We start from the raw sequence: 26,501 nt of genomic DNA on the forward strand, positions 1-26,501 counted from the left end.
TGTTTATCCCGCTTCAATAATTCCTGTCCAGTGATCCTCTTCCCAATCAAACTCTCTTCCTCATTCACCAGACCAACCCCCACCCCCCAAAGCCTGTTTAAATTTACCTGGAAGCACCATAACTTTGATTAATAGCCATAAGCAAGCACAATCCCAAGTGAATGGTAAATGTTTGAACAGGGCTTTTCAGCGCATTAAATCGCAAATATCATCCTTTCACCTCTTGAACCCATCTGAATCCAGCCTAAAAACAGATAATTGATCTGTCAGTGAAGTGAAAATAATTTGGGAGTGTCAATCCAATAATCTATGGGTATAAGCATTAGACTGCCTAAAATTGGCACTAATTAGTCGTCACACTCAGGAAAGCCACCAGGGCAGTTGTATAAGAAATGGAAGTGAAATGCCACACTGATGCAGTAGGCAAGACTGAAAAGTTGGAGTACAGACACTAAGGGAAATGTACAATGTTTCATTGTTTAGCCTACATTATACTTGATGACACTGTGCAAGAGAGGCAGAGGTGGGGAATTCTATTTTCTGGCACCAGCATCCTCACCTTGATCATCAATACAAGGATATATGACCCCTTGTATAAAACATTTTAGTTTACAACAATATTTCAAAACAAAGACTCTATTTCAGATAGTTAACCTATTTTTTCTCATATTTTTATTATTTACATGAAGATCCATTATGATGGCAAGTTTGGCAAAGCTCAAACAACGAAACCTCCAACTCTTTTGACATGATGACTTCAGTTTCAAATGGCATTTCCTTACTTCACATGTTTAAACAAGCAGCCAGCACCATATCTGCTCTTTTGGGTTATGTTTATTAAGAATGAAGCAAATATCACAGTCTAGGGAAACTTCTTTCAGTCTTTGTTACTACTAAAGGGCAGGAAATTTCTTTAAACATTTCAGCTGACCAAGGGGTTGGGAGGGGGGGAGAATCTACATTCACAGATAGACTATTTCAGTGAAGTACTGAGGTTGAAGAAATACCTATATCTGGATTAAAAATCTCCTCAACAACCAGCTGAAAGAACTCCTTGGAAACTCCGCCTTCATCCACTCCTTGTTCCCCCTCGAACTCCACATAAAGTTGCTTTTTCAAATCTGAAGGATTTTCTGTCGCAATCATTTCCAACTGAAAAACAACATAAATAAGGTATTTTGAACAAGAAATTTGGCCAATGCACTCGGAAAGGCAACAGGTCAAAAGACCATGCTCATGGTACTGTAGGAATCTTAGGAACAAAAGTCCCAATTATGCCCCAACATTCTGTTCCAGTCTGCAATTACCATTTAAAAAAAATGGAAGTCACTACTTGCAATAAGCACAATCTGTTACAGTAACACGCGGGGTTAAAATGAAGCTCATATAGTTACTACACGGGAGACAGCAAATGTCATATAGTTCACAGCAAATAATGGATGGTCCATTGTTCAATAAACTAAAGATCAGTGTGAAGACTATAGACAATCCTTTAAAACTATTGCCCCCAATTGCCTTATACAATACGGATACATTTCTTTAGCATTTGATCTTTTATTTTTGGTTCTTTGTTTAAGCATGCCCATCAGCTGTTTAGTGATTCAGTCAGCAAATCACAACCAGAACAGAAATAGAAGTTGTAATGAGCCATATATACATTTATGGTTCTGAAATCCTTAACTGATGGATCCATGATGGAGAAAGCAAAATGGAAGAAACTATAAATACTTATGAAACTGAAAAGGCAACATTTTTACTTTTTTGCCTGTCACTGCCCATCATGGAAGCAAACAGCAAATAATGGACTGAAAAATTCAAAGTTTCCAATTGAAACATTTCTGTATAAATTAGAATCTAGTTTGTGTATAAATTACAATCCTATTTGAAAGATAATTTAGTTCAATAGGTAATTTACAATCACACACACCTAAAGATATCAAAGTTGTAACATACAGTGACCTCCCCAAACCAATCCCATTCCCACTATGAACACATTGGCTGGGGATTCTGTCTGCACATGCGCCAGCCTCCCATTTTTCCCAAACTCATTTTGATGGGGAGGAAAACCCTGGCCTGGTGAACGCAAAGCAGAAAACCCTGCTCACATATCTCTATTTTAGTCTGGAAAACCAATCTTAGTGGTAGGTTTCAGAATCTGCAGCACTCAAATCTGCAGTTGTCACGGAACAGAAGAGCAACAGTAGGCGAGATAAAAGAAAACCAGTAATCAGGTATTCTTTTCAAATGGAACAGCCTAATTCCACCAAAACTAACAGCAAATTGAAATGTTAAACAGCTTTAGGGATGGCATTAACATGGTGTACAATCTAAGCAATACTTTTAAAGTTCAACTATACTTGAAAAATCACATTGCTTCTTATCTGCTGTATGATGACACTGGATTCAAAGTACAGCAGCAGACAGCAAACTTTACTGCCCAAAATTTGAGCACGAAGTAAAGAAATTCTATTACCATATGTTTTGCTATTAGGAGTCCTATCAAGCCTAAATTGGCAGTAGTTTAAAATGAACTGTAAAGCATCAGAACCATTAATATTTTATTTGTTGGTCATCCAGGTGTATGACAAAACTCATCGCCATCTGGGGTTCAGTTTCTGCTTACCTGATATGGGGTGCATAGTCTTCTCATAATTATACACTCCACTTATTCAAGTCTAGAAAACTTGGGCACAGGTTGGCAGGAACCAAGGCTGAAGAATCACTACACCCAAGTGTATGCAGGAGTACAGTTAGAGTTTGACCAGCTAAATTTGTGCAGAGAACTTGTAAACTTTTAGTAGGGCATTGGCTTGCTGTGTTCTCTGGAACAGAGTGGGAAGAACCCAGCTCTCAGTGGCAGGTTTAACGCTCCAGGTGCCATTTGAGAATCAGGCTGGCTTGTCAATCGGCAACAGTGCCCTAGAGTACAGAAGATGTGCCTGACTCTAGTTGAAATTACTGGAGTTTACCAGAGTCGACTTGCTTCCAGTTTTCCATAGCAGGTATGTCATCTTGGAGCCATCTTAACTCCAAAGAGATATTGTTTACTTCCCCCTTCACCTCTCCATCCCTCCCAAAGCTGGTTATTAAATAACTGATAAATGCAGGTTTAAGCCCACATTAAGCAGATGCCAGGACCACCAAAGAAATCAAAGCCATAGCAACAATGGATTACAGCAATAGGAGCACCAAACTTAAATGTCAGCAGAGGCCATTTAATCCATGGTGCATGTGCTGATGCTAGCATCATACTGGAGCTAGCTACCATAATCCTATTTGCCTGCACCCTTTAGTTTCTTTAAGCACAGGGACAAACACGATGGACTGCACCATTTTATGAAGTATTTAATTTCTTAAGTTTATGATTGGCTCACCAACAGTCACTTGTGGGATTGCATTCTATATTTAATACTTTGTAGGAAAAAGAAATTCTTCTACGCTCCCTATTTACACTTCTAGTACTAATCTTAAATCTATGCCTCATTGCAGATTCACCAATTAGTTATCTTCAAATTGCTTAAGACTTCGCAACTCCTCTGAACCATTTTTGTATTAAATATAGCCTTAATTTTTTTGACTAGGTAGCAGTGTGAGCTGTGAGGAGAATGCTAAGAGGCTGCAGGGTGACTTGGACAGGTTAGGTGAGTGGGCAAATACATGGCAGATGCGGTATAATGTAGATAAATGTGAGGTTATCCACTTTGGTGGTAAAAACAGGAAGGCAGATTATCCGAATGGTAACAGATTAGTAAAAGGGGAGGTGCAACGAGACCTGGGTGTCATGGTACATCAGTCATTGAAAGTTGGCATACAGGTACAGCAGGCGGTGAAGGCGGCAAATGGCATGTTGTCCTTTATAGCGAGAGGATTTGAGAATAGGAGCAGGGAGGTCTTACAGTTGTACAGGGCCTTGATGAGGCCACAACTTGAATATTGTGTACAGTTTTGGTCTTCTAATCGGAGGAAGGATATTCTTGCTATTGAGGGAGTGCATCGAAGGTTCACCAGACTGATTCCCGGGATGACAGGACTAACATATGAAGAAAGGCTGGATCAATTAAGCTTATATTCACTGGAATTTAGAAGAATGAGAGGGGATCTCATAGAAACATAAAATTCTGACAGGATTGGACAGGTTAGATGCAGGAAGAATGTTCCCGATGTTGGTGAAGTCCAGAACCAGGGGTCACATTCTAAGGGGTAAGCCATTTAGGACCGAGCCGAGGAGAAACTTCTTAACTCAGAATTGTGAGCATGTGGAATTCTCTACCGCAGAAAGTTGTTGAGGCCCGTTCGTTAGATATATTCAAAAGGGAGTTAGATGTGGCCCTTACGGCTAAAGGGATCAAGGGGTATGGAAAGCAGGAATGGGATATTGAAGTTGCATGATCAGCCATGATAATATTGAATGGTGGTGCAGGCTCAAAGGGCCAAATGGCCTACTCTTGCACCTATTTTCTATGTTTCTCTATCTCTAGTCGAAATTGTTTATGTATATGGGGAACAAGAGTGGTCTGAGCCGAGATCCCTGGGGCACAGCAGCAACTACATATCGTCAATCTGAGAAACAGCCATCCCCTTCTATTTTCTATCTTTCAGCCATCCCTCTACCTTTAAAAGCATGAGCATTAATCTTCGCAACAGGTTTCTTATGAAATACTCACCAAAGGCTTTTTCAAAGCTCATATACATCACATTCACTGTAGTCCCTTTGTTCACAGAAAACTGCATGAAATTAGCCCGACAGGACCTGTCTTTTACAAATCCATGTTGAGATCCCCGATTAGTAAATACTTTTCTAAGTGCTCACTGTTGCCCCTTATGATCTTAGCAATTTTTTTACTACTCCACTAGTTCAAGTCCCACTTCAGGGAGTTGAGCACATATATCTAGGCTGACATTCCAGTGCAGTGCAGTGCTGCACTGTCAGAGGTGCAGTCTTTCGGATGAGACGTTAAACCGAGGCCCCGTCTGCTCTCAGGTGGATGTAAAATATCGCAATGCACTATTTCGAAGAAGAGCAGGGAAGTTAGCCCCGGTGTACTGGCCAATATTTATCACTCAATCAACTTAACAAAAACAGATTATCTGGTCATTATCACATTTCTGTTTGTGGGTGCTTGCTGTGCGCAAATAGACTGCCGCGTTTCCCACATTATAAGAGTGATTACACTCCAAAAGTACTTAATTCGCTGTAAAGCACTTTGAGACGTCCAGTGGTCGTGAAATGCGCTAGATAAATGCAAGTCTTTCTTCTTACTATGGGCATAAAGTTAACTAGTCTATAGTTATCTGGCTTAAGCATGTCCTCTTTATGTAGCATGTAACTTGCACTATCCTTTGGCCCTCTGGAGAAATTGCTATAGATAATTTTGGAAAATTATGGGTAGGAACTCTCCTTTTTCATCACTAACCAACATTAGAATTGATGATATTGGACCAAAGTGAAGGAATTACAATAAAGCATGAATTGCATTGAAAAAGGACTACTATGTAACAGCATTCTAGGTTAAACCTTTTAACTCGTGCACCTAAAATAATGCAGAAGATCTTTCAACAAGAAAAATATTGGTACATACCCGTACAAGAGCATCATCAATGATATGATCACGTCTTACTTTCAGTCGGAGATAAGGTTGAACTTGCTGTCCTTGTACCAAGTTGTACAGCACAGTTATTCGTCGTTCACTGAACATTCGAATTCTGTTGTCATAATAGAGGCCTTGGCTTTTAGTATAGGGGGTAAGAAGAAATGGACAGGTCAAGAAAGAAAACTTCTTCTCGCTGTCTACTTTAAAAAATATGTAGTCTTTATCCATTGCAAGAACATTGTTTAATGATTCATTAACAAATTCATCATAAGGTATCACTGGTCGACAGCAGTCAATAGCCTTAAAATTAAGCTCTTTTTCCAATGGGTCCACCCGGGGACCCTTCTTGTAACGGGTGTCCTCGATCAAAAGGTTCTGATGCAAATTTCCCTCACTGGCTTCTTGTAAGGATTCTTCATCATCATTCTCTATGGTCAACATGCCACCTAGCAAATTTGCATAGTACACCAATTTTAGACATTTGGCTGCTGCAACTACAATATCATCTTCATTTACCAAATTTCGACAACTATAATCGTTGCTTATAACTTTGTATGTGATAAGCTGCTGAAAGACCTCAACCATTCTGCGGATATCACTGGAGCTGTACGTTGACCACAGATGGATTAATTTGGCTTGTGCTGACAAAGGAAGCTTGCACATTGCTTTGCAGAACATTGGTAAGGCTCCTTCCAGATACTCAGGACTATGTAGGTTGTGATTTTCCATGACAATTATGAACAGGTTTAGGTAGTTTGAGTCTCTGGTGTAAGCATTGTGATAACTTAATTCACATTCCACATCAGGTGATAGATACATCAAAGCGTTAATCAGTGCCGTTTCTATCCTGTTATGTTCCAGTAGTTTTTTGTAGACCTTCCGAACAGATTTGACATCAACAGTTAATTCTTCGGGCTTAAATGATTGCCCAGGACAATCACAAGGTTTCTGTTGTGAGCAGCAAGGTGCAGAATGATCACATCCAGCTACTGCTAGCATTTTAGCACCTTTTTCCAAATTATCCAGAGTATTTTCTGGTAAACAGTTCAAGCAATTTCTCTGTATCTCAGATTTCCTAAAGCTCCTAACCAGTGTTTCCGCACTGGAGAATATCCGGCCGATAACACGCACCAGTGGTGAGAAGTCTCCAGTTTCATTACATACACTTAGAATTTCATCCACTTTTTCTTCAGTAAGGTAGTTTATGTCTAGCAATAGAAAGTCAGTTATTCAGACAATAAATGCACATAATTGAAAACAATTTTTCCCTTCCCCACCCATCAAGATAAACAACATTACAAATTTACACCAAAAATAAGCTGTTCTACTTTGTAATTAAGCTAATTCAATTTCTGTACATATTCCACAATTACCAAAAATTGTTGTCAGTCTAGGCCATTGTCAGTCTGCAAGAGTTACTATTGGGTATACAATGGAGTAAAAAACACACATAGTATCTCAGTTCACTGAGCTTAAAATCGAAATAATTGCAAATGAAAATTTGAAAACATATCTTTATAAAGAATGCCCTTTTGGTTAACATTGGTACAGTAAAATTTGAAATAGATTATAGTCCCTTTTACAATATTTTTTAAAATTCCTTTTCTTTCTAATAATGCGAGGTAATGAAATCAAATCAAAGTCCTCAGGAGCACTCATTTGGAAACTAACTTAAAGCCAGAGATCCAGCAATAGGCATAAAAACAAAACCAATGCAACTACCACCTGTACATTTAAATTTAACGCCAGTAAAATCATGTAAAAAAAAATCCATTACTTCAACTCATCTCCAGGGAGCAAGTAAACAGATGAAGTGACAAGTTCAGTTTGAAAGAAAAGACACTCCAAGTGCAGGAACTTCCAAGTGTACTTACTTCCAGAAATGCTCCATGTGGTAGAATGTAAAAAAGAAACCAACTTGTTTGGAAAAGTTTATTTCAAGGACTTCTCCAGAGTTCAGAACATCTACTGCATAAGCATTTCAACACACTCAGGAATAGAGATCAAAAATGTATTTTCAGCAACAGATTATGTAATTAATCATCTGAATTTTTTTTTAAATGTCTTCATATGAAAATGTGCTTTAAGTTTACAATTAAGGGTTCTGACTAACCATTCCTCATAATTACAATACCACTACAGTGCTCTTGTATTTAATTCCTGCCAAAGTTAAAAGATGACAGTTCTTTCCCCGAAATTTGATTAGTGTCTTAAATTTTTGAAGGAAATCTTACCTTACATAAGAACTTAAGAATTAGGAACAGGAGTAGGCCATCTAGCCCCTCGAGCCTGCTCCGCCATTCAACAAGATCATGGCTAATCTGGCCGTGGACTCAGCTCCACTTACCCGCCCGCTCCCCATAACCCTTCATTCCCTTATTGGTTAAAAATCTATCTATCTGTGATTTGAATACATTCAATGAGCTAGCCTCAACTCCTTCACTGGGCAGAGAATTCCACAGATTCACAACCCTCTGGGAGAAGAAATTCCTTCTCAACTCGGTTTTAAATTGGCTCCCCCGTATTTTGAGGCTGTGCCCCCTAGTTCTAGTCTCCCCGACCAGTGGAAACAACCTCTCTGCCTCTATCTTGTCTATCTCTTTCATTATTTTAAATGTTTCTATAAGATCACCCCTCATCCTTCTGAACTCCCAACAAGTAAAGACCCAGTCTACTCAATCTATCATCATAAGGTAACCCCCTCATCTCCGGAATCAGCATAGTGAATCGTCTCTGTACCCCCTCCAAAGCTAGTATATCCTTCCTTAAGTAAGGTGACCAAAACTGCACGCAGTACTCCAGGTGCGGCCTCACCAATACCCTGTACAGTTGCAGCAGGACCTACCTGCTTTTGTACTCCATCCCTCTCGCAATGAAGGCCAACATTCCATTCGCCTTCCTGATTACCTGCTGCACCTGCAAACTAACTTTTTGGGATATCTAAAAGAGTTTCATGCACAAGGACCTCCAGGTCCCTCTGCACCGCAGCATGGTGTAATTTCTCCCCATTCAAATAATATTCCCTTTTACTGTTTTTTTTCCCCCAAGGTGGATGACCTCACATTTTCTGACATTGTATTCCATCTGCCAAACCTTAGCCCATTCGCTTAACCTATCTAAGTCTCTTTGCAGCCTCTCTGTATCCTCTACACAACCCGCTTTCCCACTAATCTTTGTGTCATCTGCAAATTTTGTTACACTACACTCTGTCCCCTCTTCCAGGTCATCTATGTATATTGTAAACAGTTGTGGTCTCAGCACCGATCCCTGTGGCACACCACTAACCACCGATTTCCAACCCGAAAAGGACCCATTTATCCCGACTCTCTGCTTTCTGTTCACCAGCCAATTCTCTATCCATGCTAATACATTTCCTCTGACTCCACGTACCTTTATCTTCTGCAGTAACCTTTTGTGTGGCACCTTATCGAATGCCTTTTGGAAATCTAAATACACCACATCAATCGGTACACCTCTATCCACCATGCTCATTATATCCTCAAAGAATTCCAGTAAATTAGTTAAACATGATTTCCCCTTCATGAATCCATGTTGCGTTTGCTTGATTGCACTATTCCTATCTAGATGTCCCGCTATTTCTTCCTTAATGATAGCTTCAAGCATTTTCCCCATTACAGATGTTAAACTAACCGGCCTATAGTTACCTGCCTTTTGTCTGCCCCCTTTTTTTAAACAGAGGCGTTACATTAGCTGCTTTCCAATCCGCTGGTACCTCCCCAGAGTCCAGAGAATTTTGGTAGATTATAACGAATGCATCTGCTATAACTTACTACACATGAAATTCTACACTAACCTAACCATTGGAAAAACAAGTATATTTCATATTTTATTGTCTCATGGAATAACAATGCTGCAGATAACAAATACTACCAAAACAAAAAAATGATGTTCAAGTTATCCAGCAGCTGTAGCAATAGCACTACACTTGAAAAAAACCTTTTTAAATGCAAAGGAAGGAGCCAGAATTATCCCTCGATAGTAACTCTGAACTAGCTCTTGGCCAAAAAAAGTGATGGGGTATCAACATTTTAGATAATTAAACGCATACCTGTCTTATAACAAAAAGACATGACGACAACAACTTGCATGTATATAGTGCCTTTAACATAGAAAAACATCTCAAGGCACCTCACAAAGGCATAATCAGACAAAATTGTACGCTGGACAAAGAAGTGGTGACCTAAAGCTTAGTCAAAGAACTGGGTTTTAAGAAAGCGATAAAAAGAGAGGTGGAAAGACGAAGAGGAAAAGTGAGGGTTTGGGAGGAAAGGTGTGGTCCCTAAATGACTCAATACACAGCCGCCAATAGTGGAATGAAGGAAAAAAAGAATGCAGAAAAGGCCAGCGTCTGAAGAATGGAGAGGGAAGTTGCATGGCTGGAGCAGGTTACAGAGATAGGGACAGGCAAGGCATGAAGGGATTTAAACATGAGGATGGGAATTTTAAACTTTAGATGTTGGTGGACCAAGAGCCAATACAAATCATCAAGGACAGGGGGAGGAGAATAGCGATGTTAGCACCCAGCAAGCTCAGTGGGTGGTAAAGTCAGAAAGAGGGGAGAATGATGCAATTGGGGTTGCTGCTCATAAGGAAGCAGCAACGGTTGCCTCATTGGGCTCTTCAGAAAGACAAAGAGTATATTTAAAGCCAATTTTGATTTAGTATTTGATGATCTCATTGAATAGCAATGCGATAAAATAAGCAATACAGTAACTCAAGTTAAAAAACCCACAACTTTTTGACAATTAATATTTACCCTACAAGGAAAAACAGAGCCTTACTTTGAAAGTTGTCATGTTGCGGTTTCTTAGTACAGATCACATCAAAGTCACTCTCCTCAACAGCCTTGTAGTTTTTATGTTTGTACTTGTCATGTGAAACATTTTGGGAAAGCAAAGATCTCGGCTTCTTAGTGGGCCAAGCTGCGCATAGCTCTGCCCTGGTCCGATACAACTCCAGAGCTCTGGCTGCAGCTCGATTATTGTCCAACTGCTTGAAACCTGGGCAGGAAGCACAGTTCTCATTGGCACAGAACTCATTTCCACAGCCTTTTGTTAATTGACAATAGTAACTTTCAATCAATTGCTTGGCAGCTTCTCGCTTCCTGCAAGAAATAAAAAAATGATGTAGATCAATGTTAAAGTCTTAACTTCAGTAGGAATATATTGAGCTGTCAGAACATCTACTTGTGAGCTAACTCTTCATGTAAGCAAGTATTCTCTGACTTCAGTACACAGACAACTGTTCACTCCTAATTATTATGTTTACATATTACAATTAAAATCAAATTACTCAAGTTGCATTAAGCCTAGCTGCAATTATGCAAGTTAGAGCCTAGGTTTCACACTGAGATCCAAGAGGCCATCTAGTTCTATATTTTTTGTATTGGTTCAATTATTAGATTGTTATTTCTGTTGCCACATACTAAGTAAAAATAATAGCACTGTTTACTTTGCAGCGATTGGGACAAATGGATCCAGAGTGTTTCAATATTTGCAGAAGAGTACCCCATATAAGGAAATCTGGAAATAAGAGTTACAGGCATTTACCTGGAAAATTGATTGCAAAAATCAAACTTTAATTAATGCAAAATGTTCTATCTAGAAAACTCTGAAGCTTAATAACAGGTAATAATCACCACCATTTTGATCAGCACATTATAAAGGAAGATAAATCCTGTTGCACAGCAATATGGAACACTGGCATCTACCCATGATTTCCAGAGTTAGGTCCTGAACTCAGCTGTGCACAGGGAGTTTAAAATAAAGACCAGATTCTTTCTAAAAGCAAGGAAGAGGGAAAAAGTAGTCATTCCCCAGCCACCTAGTACATCTCCTAGTTTCTAGTGTTACAGCATTAGCAAGGATCGAGAAAATTGTACCTAAAAGGAAAACAACGTTTTTTTTTTAAAGTGAATTTTGCATTTTGCATACTGCTCTATTAGTCTTCCTATTGAAACTGGATTATTGTTCCATAGATTTCATATTGTATATAAAAGGTGATGAATTTATCACATACAAGACTCAAAACCTTTCTATAAAAGGGTGGAGGGAAGCACTCTACACCTTTAAATTGATCTAATTCTGGCTTCTGGTCTATTAGCTTTTCAATGAACAGAAATATCTAGAAATGACAACAACCCTCAAAACCAAATTTTTATTTGATCTAAGTTTAATTTAAAAGTTTTGGTTTAAGTTACAGTTTTATTGGTATTAATCCTTTAAGAGGGGGCACTTGCTTCCTTGTTAGTGCTGATGACACCCATCATCAATCAGTAAGAAATAGAAATGACAACACAGAAACAGGCCCTTCAGACCAACCAGTCCATGTTGGTATTTACTCTCCATACAAGCAAAATAGTTCTAATCATAATTCTCATATCCTTTCCCCTCATTTGCAAGATGGCATTTACAAATCCTAACCAGTATTTTAAGAAAAACCTGTTGTATAAATCTAAAAAGGCCATAAGCTGCTAAGTAAACTTCAATACAAAAGCAAAATACTGTGGATGTTGGAATCTGGAATAAAAACAGAAAATGCTAGAAATCTCAGCGGGTCAGGCAGCATCTATGGAGAGAAAGCAGAGTTAACGTTTCGGGTCGACGACCCCTCATCAGAAATAAACTTCAATGGCTAGTACAACGGAGATCTCCTGCAAATCAGATAAAAAGATCCTATGGCACTATTTGAAGAACGGGGGGGGGGGGGGGGGGTCCCGATGTCCTGGCCAATCTTTATACCTCAACCAACTTCACGCACATAAAAAAGATTATCTGGTCACCTCAGGACTTGTTTGCACTGTAGTGAGATAAAAGAGCTGCATAAAATAAAAGTGTTTTCGTTCTGGGAACCCAGATCTTTTAAGAGTGATCTTTGGGACGTTTGTGATTAGACAAGATCTGCTGCGCATAAACACAAACTTGCGCACATTGAGAAGACGAATTCTGAACTGGTATTATTGCAGAATTAATTTGACGCCTTCTCACATCACCTTACGTGTCGGGAAGTTAAGGCAAACACGCCGCCGAGCCTTCCGGGTTTACTTATTTTCACTGAAAAGACGCCGCGATACCGCGGACATGACTGGACCTACGTTGGTAACAGCCTGGAAACCGCAAGAAAGTAAAACAATCCTGCGCTTCAGAGGCTAAGACCTTGTCCGTGTTAAGCCAAGGCCTGGCCACCCAGGCCGCAACAAGCGCGGCTTGCCTGGGCCAGACGAGCTCTTGCGTGCTCGATTTCTCGCACTGTTCCCGGTCGGTGAAAGCCCGGCCCCGCTACAGTCGGCGGCACTCACCGCTTCAGAGTCGCCGGGGAAGGCGCGAGCAGCGTGACGGGAGCGTTGGTGTCAGGGGAAGTCATGCGAGGCCGGGGAGGGAGACGGCGGCGAGCGAAAATACTAGAAGCCGACTGCGGCCGCTTCCACCGTAAACATCCGACACATTCCCGCCCAGCCCCTCCCGCAGCTTCCGGCCCTGCCGCGCCGCGCTGCACAGCCAGCTTCCGGCAGCCGCCTCACGCACTCGGCAGCAGGGCCAGGGTCAGGCGTGCCCTGAGTTCTGCACATGTCCCCGCCTCAGCTGTGGCTCAGTGGGTAGTACTCGCGCCTTCTGAGTTAGAAAGTTGTGGGTTCATTGGCCTACTCCAGAGATTCGAGCACAAAAATCTAGGCAGACACTCCCTTGCGGTACTGAGGGAGTGCTGTCTTTTGGATGAGGCGTTAAGCCGAGGCCTTGTCTGACCTCTAGATGTAAAAGATCCCATGGTGCTATTTCAAAGAAGAGCAGGGGAGTTATCCCTGTGTCCTGGTTAATATTTATCCCTCAATCAACATCACTAAAACAAATTATCTGGTCATTCACATTGCTGTTTGTGGAAGCTTGCAACAGTCAGGATGGCTGAGCGGTTTAAGGTGCTGCGTTCACAATCGCAGTTTGCTTTGGAGGAGTGAGTTTGATTCCCCATTCTGACATTCATTACGACCTAATTTGTTATCCGCGCCAGGGTGTCCTTAGAGATGGAGCACGCGGTGTCCACCGGTACGATCGCGGCCTTCCGCGAGAGGTGGGCACCGGAGGGACTGGAGTGCATTATTACCCCTGGCAACCAAATTTTAATTTGATTTTAGATGTTTTAAAGTCTAATTTATTTTAAATGCCGGTTTTAGTGTCCCCCTCCCCTTTTATAGGGAGCACTTGAAAAAATTATGATATTAGTGCCCAAAATAAAACTACAAAAAACAAAAAAAACACAAAAAAGGGCTTTGCAAAATGTTTGGAGTGTCCCCCAAATCGGGGGGGGGCACTTGATTTAATGTTTACTTTTTGTCCCCAAAAGAGCTGTGGGAGCTTGCAACAGTCAGGATGGCTGAACGGTTTAAGGTGCTGCATTCACAATCGCAGTTTGTTTTGGAGGAGTGAGTTTGATTCCCCATTCTGACATTCATTACAACCTAATTTGTTACCCGCGCCAGGGTGTCCTTGGAGAAGGAGCTCGCGGCCTTCCGCGAGAGGTGGGCGCCGGAGGGACTGGAGTGCATCGTTACCCCTGGCAACCAAATTTTAATTTGATTTTATATGTTTTAAAATTTAATTTGTTTTAACTGCCGGTTTTAGTGTCCCCCTCCCCTTTTATAGGGGGCACTTGTAAATTATGGTTTTACTGCCCAAAAAAAACAACAAAAAACCCCACAAAAATCACCAAAAAAAACACAAAAAAAAGGGCATGCCAAAAGTGTTTGGAGTGTCCCCCAGATCGGGGGGCACTTGATTTAATGTTTAATTTTGTTTACCCCAAAAGAGTTGGAGCTTGCTGAGCGCAAACTGGTGGCTGCGTTTCCTACAGTGCAACAGTAACTACACTTCAAAAGTACTTCATTAGCTATTAAGTACTTTAATAGTCTGGTGGTTGTGAAAGACACTATATAAATGCAAGTTTTTCCCTTTCCCCAGGAAACTTGCTATTCCAGAGTGAGAATTGAGGTATGTGGGTTACATTTACCACATGCACCGTCTCGGCGACATCTAAAACCCTTGGGCTCCCCAACTAACTGTCCTCGTTTGCTGCTGAAACCCTCAACCATGCCTTTGTTTATCTCTAGACTTGAATATTCCAATACACTCCTGGCTGGCCTCCCATCTTTCACCTTTCATAAATTTGAACTCATCCAAAACTCTGTTGCCATGACCTAACTTACACTAAGTCCTGTTCACCCATCACCCCTGAGCCCGCTGACCTACATTGATTCCCAGTCCGGCAACACCTCAATTTTAAAATTCTCGTCAATGCTTTCAATCCTCCATGGCCTCAACTCTCCCTATTGCCGTAACCTCCTCCAGCTCCACAACCCTCCGAGATCTCTGCGCTATTACAATTCTGGTTGCTTGTGCATCCCCTATTTTAATCACTCCACTATTGGCGGTCATACTTTCAGCTGCCAAGATGCTAAGCTCTGGAATTCCATCCCTAACCATGCCCCCTCTTTACCTCTCTTCCTTTAAATTACCTCTTTGACCAAGCTTTTGGTCATTGTCCTAATATCTCCTTATGTGGCTCGGTGTATAATTTTGTTCAATCAAGCACCTGTGAAGCACCTTGGAGCATTTTACTATATTAAAGACGTTATATAAATGCAAGTTGTCTACGTCATCAAGCTGACCATCCAAACACCAACAGACCCTTGTCCCCCAACTGCCACCCCAGCAACAGATTCGGTCCCCCATTCTCAGGACTCCACCAAATAAACTTCCTCCACCTCTTTCCCTCTCACCCTGAAGCCTACTGAACTGCTTCAACAACAATCGTCCTGACCTCTTGCATCTGAAATCCTAGTAATGTAATCGTGTAGTTTCTGCCCATTGCGTGTAATGGCAGCTGCTCTGGACCCAAATACCTCCACCTCTATTCACTTCTTGCCCCTATTTTCAGTTCTCTTACGACCCTGATCCTTTCCAACAAAGTACTGCATTACTGCCTTGTTCTCCAGTCCCACCCATTGTGGCTATTCCTCCACTGAGCTCTTTTTTCCCTTCTACCGCACTTATGCTGTTGTCCTTATTGGGAAGATTCACAACCTTTCTGTGCCTGAAGTGAGGAAACACCCTATTCTCCCCTGACACCTTTCTCACCCATCTGTCAGCCGGACTTCTCCCCATCTCACTTTTCTCCCTTGCAACCTATTCACATCCTCTGCACAGCAAGTCTCCTCTAACCTCCCCTCCCAAACTGCCAAATTTTTGCAATGAGCTTTCCACTATCCTGATTCTTCACATTACCCTACAATATAGTCTCTCATTCATGAACAAGGCCCATTACGCTCATGGCCTGTTCTTAGAAGCAGCACATTGACATCCTGGGGCTGATTAAAATCTGATTCAATGCTCCTCCCTCCAACTGAAGCTGCCATGCATGGCTTTACGTTCTATCATGCCGCTAATCCAACTGCAGCATGATGGAACATGAAGTGTTAACCAAAGCAATCTTTAGCAAATTATGAACTATAACGCCATCATCCTTTTCTCTCAACCGATTTCAGTTCTGTTCCATGTAAAGTGTAAGAATACTTGGTATTGGTCTTACCCACATGCATATTGCTGCAAATGTTAAATACCATTTGCCAGAGTTTTTCCCATTCTACGAGTGCATTTATATCCATAGCGCCTTTCACATCCTCAGGACATCCTGAAGCGCTTCATAGCCAATGAAGTACTTTAATTTGTAGTCACTGTTTGTAATGTAGGCAAATGCAACAGTCAATTTGTGGACATCAATGAGTAAAATTACCAGATAATTTTTTTGATTTGGTGGTGTTGGTTGAGGGAGCTTTTACATTGAGGGATTATGTAGTTTTCATGTCTCATCTGCAAGTTGGCACCTCTGACAATGCAGAACTGCATCAGGACTGCACTGAAGTGTCAGCCTAGATTATATGCTCAAATCTATGGAGAGGGGCTTGATCCCACAGCCTTCTGACTCGGGTAATAGTTTGACCACTGAGCTCATCTAAAACAAGACACTGCACAGGTAGTTATTTTTTTGAAACAGGATGGATTCAAAGACAGTCAGGTTTGCTAAGGAGAAAGCTGTGAGGGATTTCACTGAGGCGAAGAGATTTAAAATGCTGCAAGTTAGTAGCCATTTTATGTAAGTCAAGGAAGACAACCCACTCATGCAGTAATGTGGCGTGTTCTTTACTTTGCTTTATGACAAAATAATAAGTTTTACTATTTGAACTAAGTGAGTCTGATTATAATAACTATTCTGTACATTCACCTTACTGTGAAATAAAGGTGCTTAACAATTTGTATCTGGCCTCATTCTAAGAATGTGAATAGAGGGATTGTGAATGTGTCAAGTGGTGAAGAGAATCATGGGAAGATAGCTGAAAGAAATGTCAATCTGCAATACTTGCAGTGTCGACACAAAAAGAGGTTACTCAGAGTGTGGTCAAACACGAGTTACGGGAAAAGCGAAGTCAGGTATGAGTCATACGAAGGGACTGCTATAACAAGCCATAAAATAGGGAAGAATCCGTAAGCGAAACCGTAAACAGACTAACATTAGCGCCCGCCCTGTCTGGGGGACCTGTCGGCCTGCCATTGGATGTATTCTGGGGGAAGCAGAAAGTGATTGGATGAACTAAGTGCTAATCAAATGTGTTCTGTTTTGAAAATGTATAACTGCTGTGGTTTCGCGTTGTAACGAGACTTGTCCTGAGGGAGTTGAACAAGCTCTAATAGAGTGTGTTCCTTTATCTTGACAAGTCCCGATCGGAGAATCTTCAATAAAGATCTTTTACAGAAAAGGCAACATGGGTATTCGTGTCAGTGTATTCGCTGAAGCAGATTGAGGGAAAAAGAATCCGTATTATCATTTGGTGTCAGAAGTGGGATCTCAACAGACGACTGCCGAAAACTTGCGAACTAAGAGCCGAACTAGCCTCGGACGAGACGGGAGGAAAGTGGCCATTGGAGTGAGCATACTTTAAATACCACTTCAGTTCCAAAAGTCTGAGGAAAGTCTGGCCACTCGCTGGTTCTCAGGTAGTGTCTCAACGAGATCCAGGTCAATCTGGCGAATACCTTCTAAACTTAGGAAATCGCATGGCGACATGAGGGGAATTAAGTAAGGCTTATCGCGCGGCGACGCGAATAAGAGAACCGCGTGGCGACGCGGAGGTTAGGAAATTAGGTAAAATTAAGCCGCGGGGCGACACGGGACTGTGTAAATTTAAAATTGTACTTATGCCAGGTACGGCGTCGATCTTGTATATCACTTGGTCCACCTAGGCTCTGGATAAGATAACTTATTCCACCGCGGGGTGACGCAGGGACAATCGGGATTAATTAGGACCCTGATCCTACGCGGGGCGACGCGAGGATGGGTAATTTAGATAAAACTACCTGAATTCCCTGAAAGATCATGGATCCAAAAATAGAGCCGGCCAAAACAATTAATAGGAAAGAAGAGAGACTTTTGTGAACGTCTGTTTTGAATGAGAAGTACTTGTGTGATTTTGACTGCAGAATGAAAGCCTGTTTGGGAAACCGGGGAGTTGTGGTTTGTTTTAGCTCCACCCACTTTTTCAAACAGAGTGAAAGTTTTTTTAACCCTTCGTAGTGTTCTGTATGTGGGAAGTTTAAGAGCGTGAACCTTATTGAATTACATTTTAAGTTAGAAACGCAGGTGTGGATTTATTCGGATGAATCACTTCCTTCTGTCAAGTTGGCAGGAAAATGCCACTAAATTAGGATTCTCATTGATGGAGGGAGGACATGTTAAAACCGTAGACGTCTTAAAGAAAGAGTGCGCGCACGAAAAACGTACTAAGAGTTCCACTGGGACCTCTGAGAAGGGTATCGACAGACTACGTAGTCAAATGGTTGGCTTTGCGTTGACCGAGGCTGATGATGAAATTGAGGAATGGTCACTGACTCGGTGCCCGACGGCGCCTCCCGCAGCCCCTGGCCCCTTACACAGCCACCTTCCCGTCAACCTCCACCCTACACTCCGGCGGTAGGAGGTAATGATAACCGAATAGGCAGTCTCGCGAATCAGCGAGTCAAAATACCAACCGCGAAAGGCAAAACAGACCCTCTCGCCGATCACGACCCTCACCCGGCCATGACGACAATTGGTGGAAGTGTAGGGGACTGAAACAGGAGGGCCCCGACGGCTCCGAGCCACCCTCCGACCAAGAAACGTCCTCCGAGACTGACGTCCCCACCCCAAAGCCCCGGCAGCAATTCCCAGTTCGACCAATGCCAAACCCTGATGCACAACAGGCTGCAGCACACCCCACTATAGATGTTTATGTGCCTTGGAAACCGAATGAAATCATGACCATTCTGGCCAGTATGCCAGATCGAAAAAAAGAACCTGTCAAGTTTATAGATTATCTCCGAACTACCATCGCAGTCTATAATGCGGAATCAAGGAACTAGTGGAACAGGGGATTTTGGTTCAATGTCAGTCCCCGTGTAATACACCAAAACTGGCAGTCCCTAAGCCAGGCAAAACAAATCAGTTCCGTTTGTTCCAAGACCTTCGAGCCATCAATGCTATCGTCCAGCCCTTACACGCTCTGGTTCCCAACCCAGCACAGATACTGTCGTTAATCCCAGCAAACACCAAGATCTTCGCAATAATAGACGTCCAACACGCCTTCTTCGCTTTGCCGCTAGCCCAGATGAGTCAGTACCTGTTCGCCTTCACTTACCAGGGACAGCAATATGCATGGACTAGACTTCCCCAAGGGTTCATCCACTCCCCGACCTTGTTCTCAAGGTGCCTGCAGGAACAGTTACAGTCCCTCACGCTGACTAAGGGATCCACTTTAATTCAATATGTGGACGATTTACTGATAGCCAGCGCAGATGAACCAAGTAATCAGGAGGATGCTAACCAGTTACTGAATTACTTGTCCTCCCTGGGATACATAGTTTCACCATCAAAGGTCAAAATTGGCCAGTCTCACGTCAAATTTCTTGGGATCATTTTATCAGGCACTCACCGAGCCTTGGAGGCTAGCCGAGTCAAACCCATCTGCCAGTTTCCAGTCCCTAGCACGGCTAAACAAATGCGGCAGTGGTTGGGGATGATCAATTACTGTAGATCCTGGATCCCTAATGTTGCCCTGATGACTAAGCACCTCACACCGCACACAAACAAGGAAGGCAGCTTTGAAATAGAAACCGCAGACGTCCAAGCCTTTAAGGAACTCAAGACAGCCTTGCTGCAAGCTCCGGCTTTGGGCCGGCCCCTCTATGACCGGCCCTTTCAACTGTATTGTACGATCTTGAAAGATTGTGCTACCGCTGTCTTAACTCAGAAACACGGGGATAAGCATAGGCCTGTTGTCTACTACTCTTCCAAAATAGACCCCGTTGCCTTGGGACACCCTGTATGTACTCAAATATTAACCGCCATCTACAATAGCCTTCAATCCGCCGCCAACCTTACCCTCCAGCAGGATATTGTTGTATATACCTCTCACTCCGTAGCTGCCCTCCTGGGTCAACTGCAGACTCAACATCTTACCATGGCCAGGCAAAGCAGATATGAGATCTACCTACTAAATAATCCTAAGCTGACCTTTCAGCACTGTACTGCCATTAATCCGGCCTGTTTTCTTACCGAGCCACCCCAAGATGAGGAAGAACCGAGTCACGACTGTCTATCTTTAATTCAAGAGGCCACCTCGGTCAGGGAAGATTTAGTTGATGTACCAATGGAGGACCCCGACTGTATTATGTATGTTGACGGAAGCTCTTCCATTGACCCAGAAGGCGGACAAATTTCGGGATACGCCATAGTAGACCAGGAGAATCAGGTCCTGGAATCTGCCGCCTTTGAGACCGCCTATTCCGCCCAACAAGCTGAACTATTCACTCTCACTCGAGCCTGTATCTTAGCTAAAGACCTCAAGGTCAATATCTATACCGACTCTAGGTATGCCTTTGGGGTAGCCCATGATTTCGGACAATTATGGAAAAACAGGGGATTCTTAACCTCAAATGGAAATGAGATATCCCATAGGCAACTAGTATCAGACTTGTTGCAGGCCCTCATGCTCCCCAAGCGTATTGCCATTGTCAAGTGTACCGCCCACACTACTGGAAAATCTCCGGTTGACATAGGAAACCGCTGTGCTACAGAGAGGCCAAACAGGCCTCTCGCGGACAACAAATGGTGGTGCCTAGAATGATGAGTCAGATTAAAAATCTTGCAAAGGATAAGTCAGCCTCGGAAAAACCAATGTCAACCATCCAAGATGTCATTAAAGCACAGGGGGACGCTCCTGAAAAAGATAAACTGTTGTGAAAAGATTATGGATGTACTTATGACAATGTTTCTAAACTCTGGACCACTCCCGCGGAACAGACTTGCATGTCTGACGAGTTGGCCCTATGGGTTATTGAATGTATGCACTTTGCTACTCATTGTGGAGCAAGGACAACAAGTGACACGCTTTTGGCCACTTGGTGGCACCCTAGACTCCAGGCGCTGGCCCAGAACATCAGTAGTCGCTGTCTTGTTTGCCAACAGCATAATCCAGGGAAGGGAGTCCCCTGTGATTGGGGTAAGACGCCCCTACCAGAAGGTCCCTTTGAGACCTTGCAGTTGGACTACATTGAGTTGCAAAGAGTTCAGTGTTACAAATATGTGTTAGTAACAGTAGATGTGTTTAGCAAATGGATCAAAGCTTACCCTACCCTGGACAATAAGGCTCAAACTGTTGTTAAGGTGTTAATGAGAGAAATTGTTCCTAGATATGGTATCCCAGCTCGACTGAGTTCCGATAATGGCCCTCACTTTATTGGCCAAGTTAACAAAGAATTCTGTTCCCAGATGCGCATTAACCGGCAGCTGCATTGTGCCTACCGACCCCAAGCTGCGGGACTAGTTGAACGTGCTAATCAAACTCTTAAAACTAAGCTTGCAAAACTGGTAGCATCAACCGGACTCAATTGGCTCAAACTCCTTCCCATAGCCATATTCCAGATCCGAACTACTCCCACCGGTAAGGCTAGACTGACCCCCGCTGAGGTCATTTATGGTCGGCCCCTTAGGACCCCATGGAATTAGAATGTCCCCTCCACTGTCCAATTCCACCACATGACTGAGGAAATGACCACCTATGTTCTTTCCCTGACTCAGGCTCTGCGAATAGCCCACAACCAGGTTCGAGATGCTCACCTCGACCTCCCAGTTTTGCCCGAATCGTCCCTCGTGGCACCAGGGAAGTATGTCCTGATTAAGAAATGGATTCGGAAAGGATTAGAGCCACGATGGGAGGGGCCTTTTCAGGTGTTGCTTACTACCCCCACTGCAGCCAAGGTTAAGGGGAGGAGCACCTGGGTTCACCTGCACCACTGCAAGCTCACCACCCTCTAACAAACCTATTTTACTGGTTGTCCTAATCCCTGTTTCTGTTCCAGACTTCCTCTTCTCCATAGCTGAATAAGGTCCTTCCTAGGAGCGTCCCAACTAACCGAGTGGGTCCAGAGGAGAACAGTTGAATCCCTGCCCGTAGTGATAGACAACCAGCTACACCGACGGTGACCTGAGAGAGGCGAGAAAACCGAACTCTTTGAATCAGCAAAATATTCGGACTATTTATCCTTGTCCATAGAGACGCTACAAGAAACATTTTGTTATCGAGTAATTGTTAACCTAGAGTGATAAGAAGAAACTGTGTCTGTGTGCCACAGTCTGTATAGTAGCGTTGGTGTACTTCAGGTGTGGCGCGTGGGAAGCGAGACTGAAACGAGAGCTCCATGTAAACACGTTCCTATATATGTCTTATGTTTATGCGCGAAATGGTAACTTTTCTAGTTGCTGGGTGTGCTCACATATCCCTATACATTCGAAAGGGGGAATTCCTTTGCGCCCCGTTCCACTGACCCTAACTGAGACTGTCAAGTGGCTTCTGAGCCAGAATAGCATGATAAAAGGGGGGCCAATGCAACTACGAAAGATGAAAGGCGGGTTAAGAGAGGGATCACGGAGGGCAGGAGGAGCATCATACCGTTACCGTGTGGACAACCACGGGGACGTCACCAAGAGGGAGAGTGCTGGGTACCCCATTAGTCAAACGTTGCAGGGATGGTACCAACCACCCTATGACCATAAAAAGGAACCCCCATTCTTAGTCCTGACCAATATCTCGGGGATCGGGAGGCCAACCGGGACCATATGTTTAACCCGAAATGACACCAGCAGCAAGGGACATATCATAGGGTACAGCGATTGCCCACACAACCTCAACATCACAACAGGTGCACGAGTCACTATCCTCTCTCGCCTTCCGAATAAAACAGGTGGAGGTCTGTGGGCCCAGTCTTGGGACCCCAACACAATATACGAAAAGGCAGCGTATAATGGCACGTATTTTGTGTGCGGGCATAGGGCATATCCCTGGTTACCTAGACGATGGACAGGGTCCTGCTATTTGGGATATATGGTGCCATTTGTGCGGCAAACACGTACTCTGGCGGAAGCACATGCCTCCAGCCGACACAGGCGAGCCCTTACCCCCGTCGAGAGGTTCTTTGGGGTCATGCTGTTCCCATTCTGGATAGGATGCACCATGGATGAAGTACAGAACCTAGAGAGGGTATTGGAACAGATAGCTAACTATACTGCTGAAGCTCTGGAGGACATCACGGTCAAAATGGTAGCAATACGGACCGTAGCATTACAAAACCGAATGGCCCTCGATTACCTGTTAGCTGAGAAAGGAGGGACATGTGCCCTGATAGATCTGAATGTTGCACTTACATTCCCGATAGTTCAGAAAACATAACCAATCTCGCTGATCACATAAGAAGGGAGGTAAAGAAGTTATCCACGCCAGCAGGAGGATCTAGCTGGTTTGATTGGCTATTAGGTGGATTCTGGGGATCCTATCTAATGCATGGGGCAATTATTCTCATCATAGTAATAATTACCTGTTGCTTGATTATTGGTTGCTTTAACCTTTGTTGTAAAGTCATGATGGCAAGGTTAGCAAACCCTCTTGTGGCCATGGGCTCCCAGGTTATGATCCAGCAAACTAAAGACCGACTCGACAAGGATGATCAGGAAAGAGAGTGCGATACTCCTGGAATAGTCACCAGGGTTATCATGGAATGATAAAAGGGGGGAATGAGAATGTGAATAGAGGGATTGTGAATGTGTCAAGTGCTAAAGAGAATCATGGGAAGATAGCTGAAAGAAATGTCAATCTGCAATACTTGCAGTGTCGACACAAAAAGAGGTTACTCAGAGTGTGGTCAAACACGAGTTACGGGAAAAGCGAAGTCAGGTATGAGTCATACGAAGGGACTGCTATAACAAGCCATAAAATAGGGAAGAATCCGTAAGCGAAACAGTAAACAGACTAACATTAGCGCCCGCCCTGTCTGGGGGACCTGTCGGCCGGCCATTGGAGCGAGTCGAGAGAGGCAGCGGCCTATAAAAGGCTCAGCAGTCCGGGGAGCGTCGAGAGAGGCGGGAGTCGAGAGAGACAGCAGCCTATAAAAGGCTCAGCAGTCCGGGGAGCGTCGAGAGAGGCGAGAGTCGAGAGAGGCAGCGGCCTATAAAAGGCTCAGCAGTCTGGGGAGCGTCGAGAGAGGCGGGAGTCGAGAGGGACAGCGGCCTATAAAAGGCTCAGCAGTCCGGGGAGCGTCGAGAGAGTCGAGAGAGGCAGCGGCCTATAAAAGGCTCAGCAGTCCGGGGAGCGTGGAGAGAGGCGGGAGTCGAGAGAGACAGCGGCCTATAAAAGGCTCAGCAGTCCGGGGAGCGTCGAGAGAGGCGAGAGTCGAGAGAGGCAGCGGCCTATAAAAGGCTCAGCAGTCCGGGGAGCGTCGAGAGAGGCGGGAGTCGAGAGAGACAGCGGCCTATAAAAGGCTCAGCAGTCCGGGGAGCGTCGAGAGAGTCGAGAGAGGCAGCGGCCTATAAAAGGCTCAGCAGTCCGGGGAGCGTCGAGAGAGGCGGGAGTCGAGAGAGACGTACCGGTGCAGCTCCAGCTGAGAGAAGTCAAAAAAGAAGTAGAAAGAAATCAAAAGGTGACGTCACAGCCAACGTGGTAAGTGATTGGCTGCTGATTGGTGAGTAGTTTTTCTTTTTCTTTATTAGTCAGTAACTTTTAACATTGTTGTCGCCAATTTAAGTGTACCTAAGGGTTAAGTCATGGCAGGACAGCTCGGTCACGTGATATGCTCCTCCTGTACCATGTGGGAACACGGGGACAACACCAGTGTCCCTGACGACTTCATGTGCGGGAAGTGTGTCCACCTCCGGCTACTGACGGTCCGCGTTGCGGAGTTGGAGCTGAAGGTGGATTCACTCTGGAGCATCCACGATTCTGAGAATGATGTGAGTATCACGTGTAGCGAGTTGGTCTTACCGCAGGAGAAGGGTCCACAGCCAGCGAGGGAATGGAAGACCAGCAGGAAGAGTAGTGCAAGGAAGGTAGTGCACGTTCCCTGTGGTCATCCCACTGCAAAACAGATACACTGCTTTGAGTGCTGTTGAGGGGGATGACTCATCAGGAGCGGGCAGCAGCAGCCAAGTTCATGGCACCGTGGCTGGCTCTGTTGCACAGGAGGGCAGGAAAAAGAGTGGGCGAGCGATAGTGATAGGGGATTCAATTGTAAGGGGAATAGATAGGCGTTTCTGCGGCCGCAACCGAGACTCCAGGATGGTATGTTGCCTCCCTGGTGCAAGGGTCAACGATGTCTCGGAGCGGGTGCAGGACATTCTAAAAAGGGAGGGAGAACAGCCAGTTGTCGTGGTGCACGTTGGTACCAATGACATAGGTAAAAAAAGGGATGAGTTCCTACGAAATGAATTTAAGGAGCTAGGAGCTAAATTAAAAAGTAGGACCTCAAAAGTAGTAATCTCGGGATTGCTACCAGTGCCACGTGCTAGTCAGAGTAGGAATCGCAGGATAGCTCAGATGAATACGTGGCTTGAGCAATGGTGCAGCAGGGAGGGATTCAAATTCCTGGGGCATTGGAACCGGTTCTGGGGGAGGTGGGACCAGTACAATCCGGACGGTCTGCACCTGGGCAGAATCGGAACCAATGTCCTCGGGGGAGTGTTTGCTAGTGCTGTTGGGGAGGAGTTAAACTAATATGGCAGGGGGATGGGAACCAATGCAGGGAGATAGAGGGAAACAAAAAGGAGGCAAAAACAAAAGACAGAAAGGAGATGAGGAAAAGTGGAGGGCAGAGAAACCGAAGGCAAAGAACAAAAAGGGCCATTGTACAGCAAAATTCTAAAAGGACAGAGGGTGTTAAAAAAACAAGCCTAAAGGCTTTGTGTCTTAATGCAAGGAGTATCTGCAATAAGGTGGATGAATTAACTGTGCAAATAGATGTTAACAAATATGATGTGATTGGGATTACGGAGACGTGGCTCCAGGATGATCAGGGCTGGGAACTCAACATCCAGGGGTATTCAACATTCAGGAAGGATAGAATAATAGGAAAAGGAGGTGGGGTAGCATTGCTGGTTAAGGAGGAGATTAAGGCAATAGTTAGGAAGGACATTAGCTTGGATGATGTGGAATCTATATGGGTAGAGCTGCAGAACACCAAAGGGCAAAAAACGTTAGTGGGAGTTGTGTACAGACCTCCAAACAGTAGTAGTGATGTTGGGGAGGGCATCAAACAGGAAATTAGGGGTGCGTGCAATAAAGGTGCAGCAGTTATAATGGGTGACTTTAATATGCACATAGATTGGGCTAACCAAACTGGAAGCAATACGGTGGAGGAGGATTTTCTGGAGTGCATAAGGGATGGTTTTTTAGACCAATATGTCGAGGAACCAACTAGGGGGGAGGCCATCTTAGACTGGGTGTTGTGTAATGAGAGAGGATTAATTAGCAATCTCGTTGTGCGA

General features: G+C 43.8%; 1 protein-coding gene across 2 annotated transcripts in view; it reads right to left on the bottom strand.

Annotated features, from left to right (window-relative positions):
* Window positions 1-13,089, bottom strand: part of LOC139241970 (ubiquitin-protein ligase E3A-like) — a 47,422-nt gene extending 34,333 nt beyond the window's left edge. Inside the window, exons 1-4 of one of the 2 annotated variants that reach the window (XM_070870140.1) lie at window positions 12,910-13,089; window positions 10,394-10,716; window positions 5,580-6,799; window positions 1,008-1,152 (exon numbers count right to left, since the gene is read on the bottom strand). In XM_070870140.1, coding sequence (XP_070726241.1) covers window positions 1,008-1,152; window positions 5,580-6,799; window positions 10,394-10,716; window positions 12,910-12,974 — 1,753 coding nt within the window. In that variant the 5' untranslated portion in view covers window positions 12,975-13,089. The remainder of the gene's footprint in view (window positions 1-1,007; window positions 1,153-5,579; window positions 6,800-10,393; window positions 10,717-12,909) is intronic. The other variant, XM_070870139.1, reaches the window with a different exon arrangement.
* Window positions 13,090-26,501: the final 13,412 nt, after the last annotated feature.

Source organism: Pristiophorus japonicus, chromosome 2 (assembly GCF_044704955.1).
Source record: "Pristiophorus japonicus isolate sPriJap1 chromosome 2, sPriJap1.hap1, whole genome shotgun sequence".
NCBI lineage: Eukaryota > Metazoa > Chordata > Chondrichthyes > Pristiophoridae > Pristiophorus > Pristiophorus japonicus.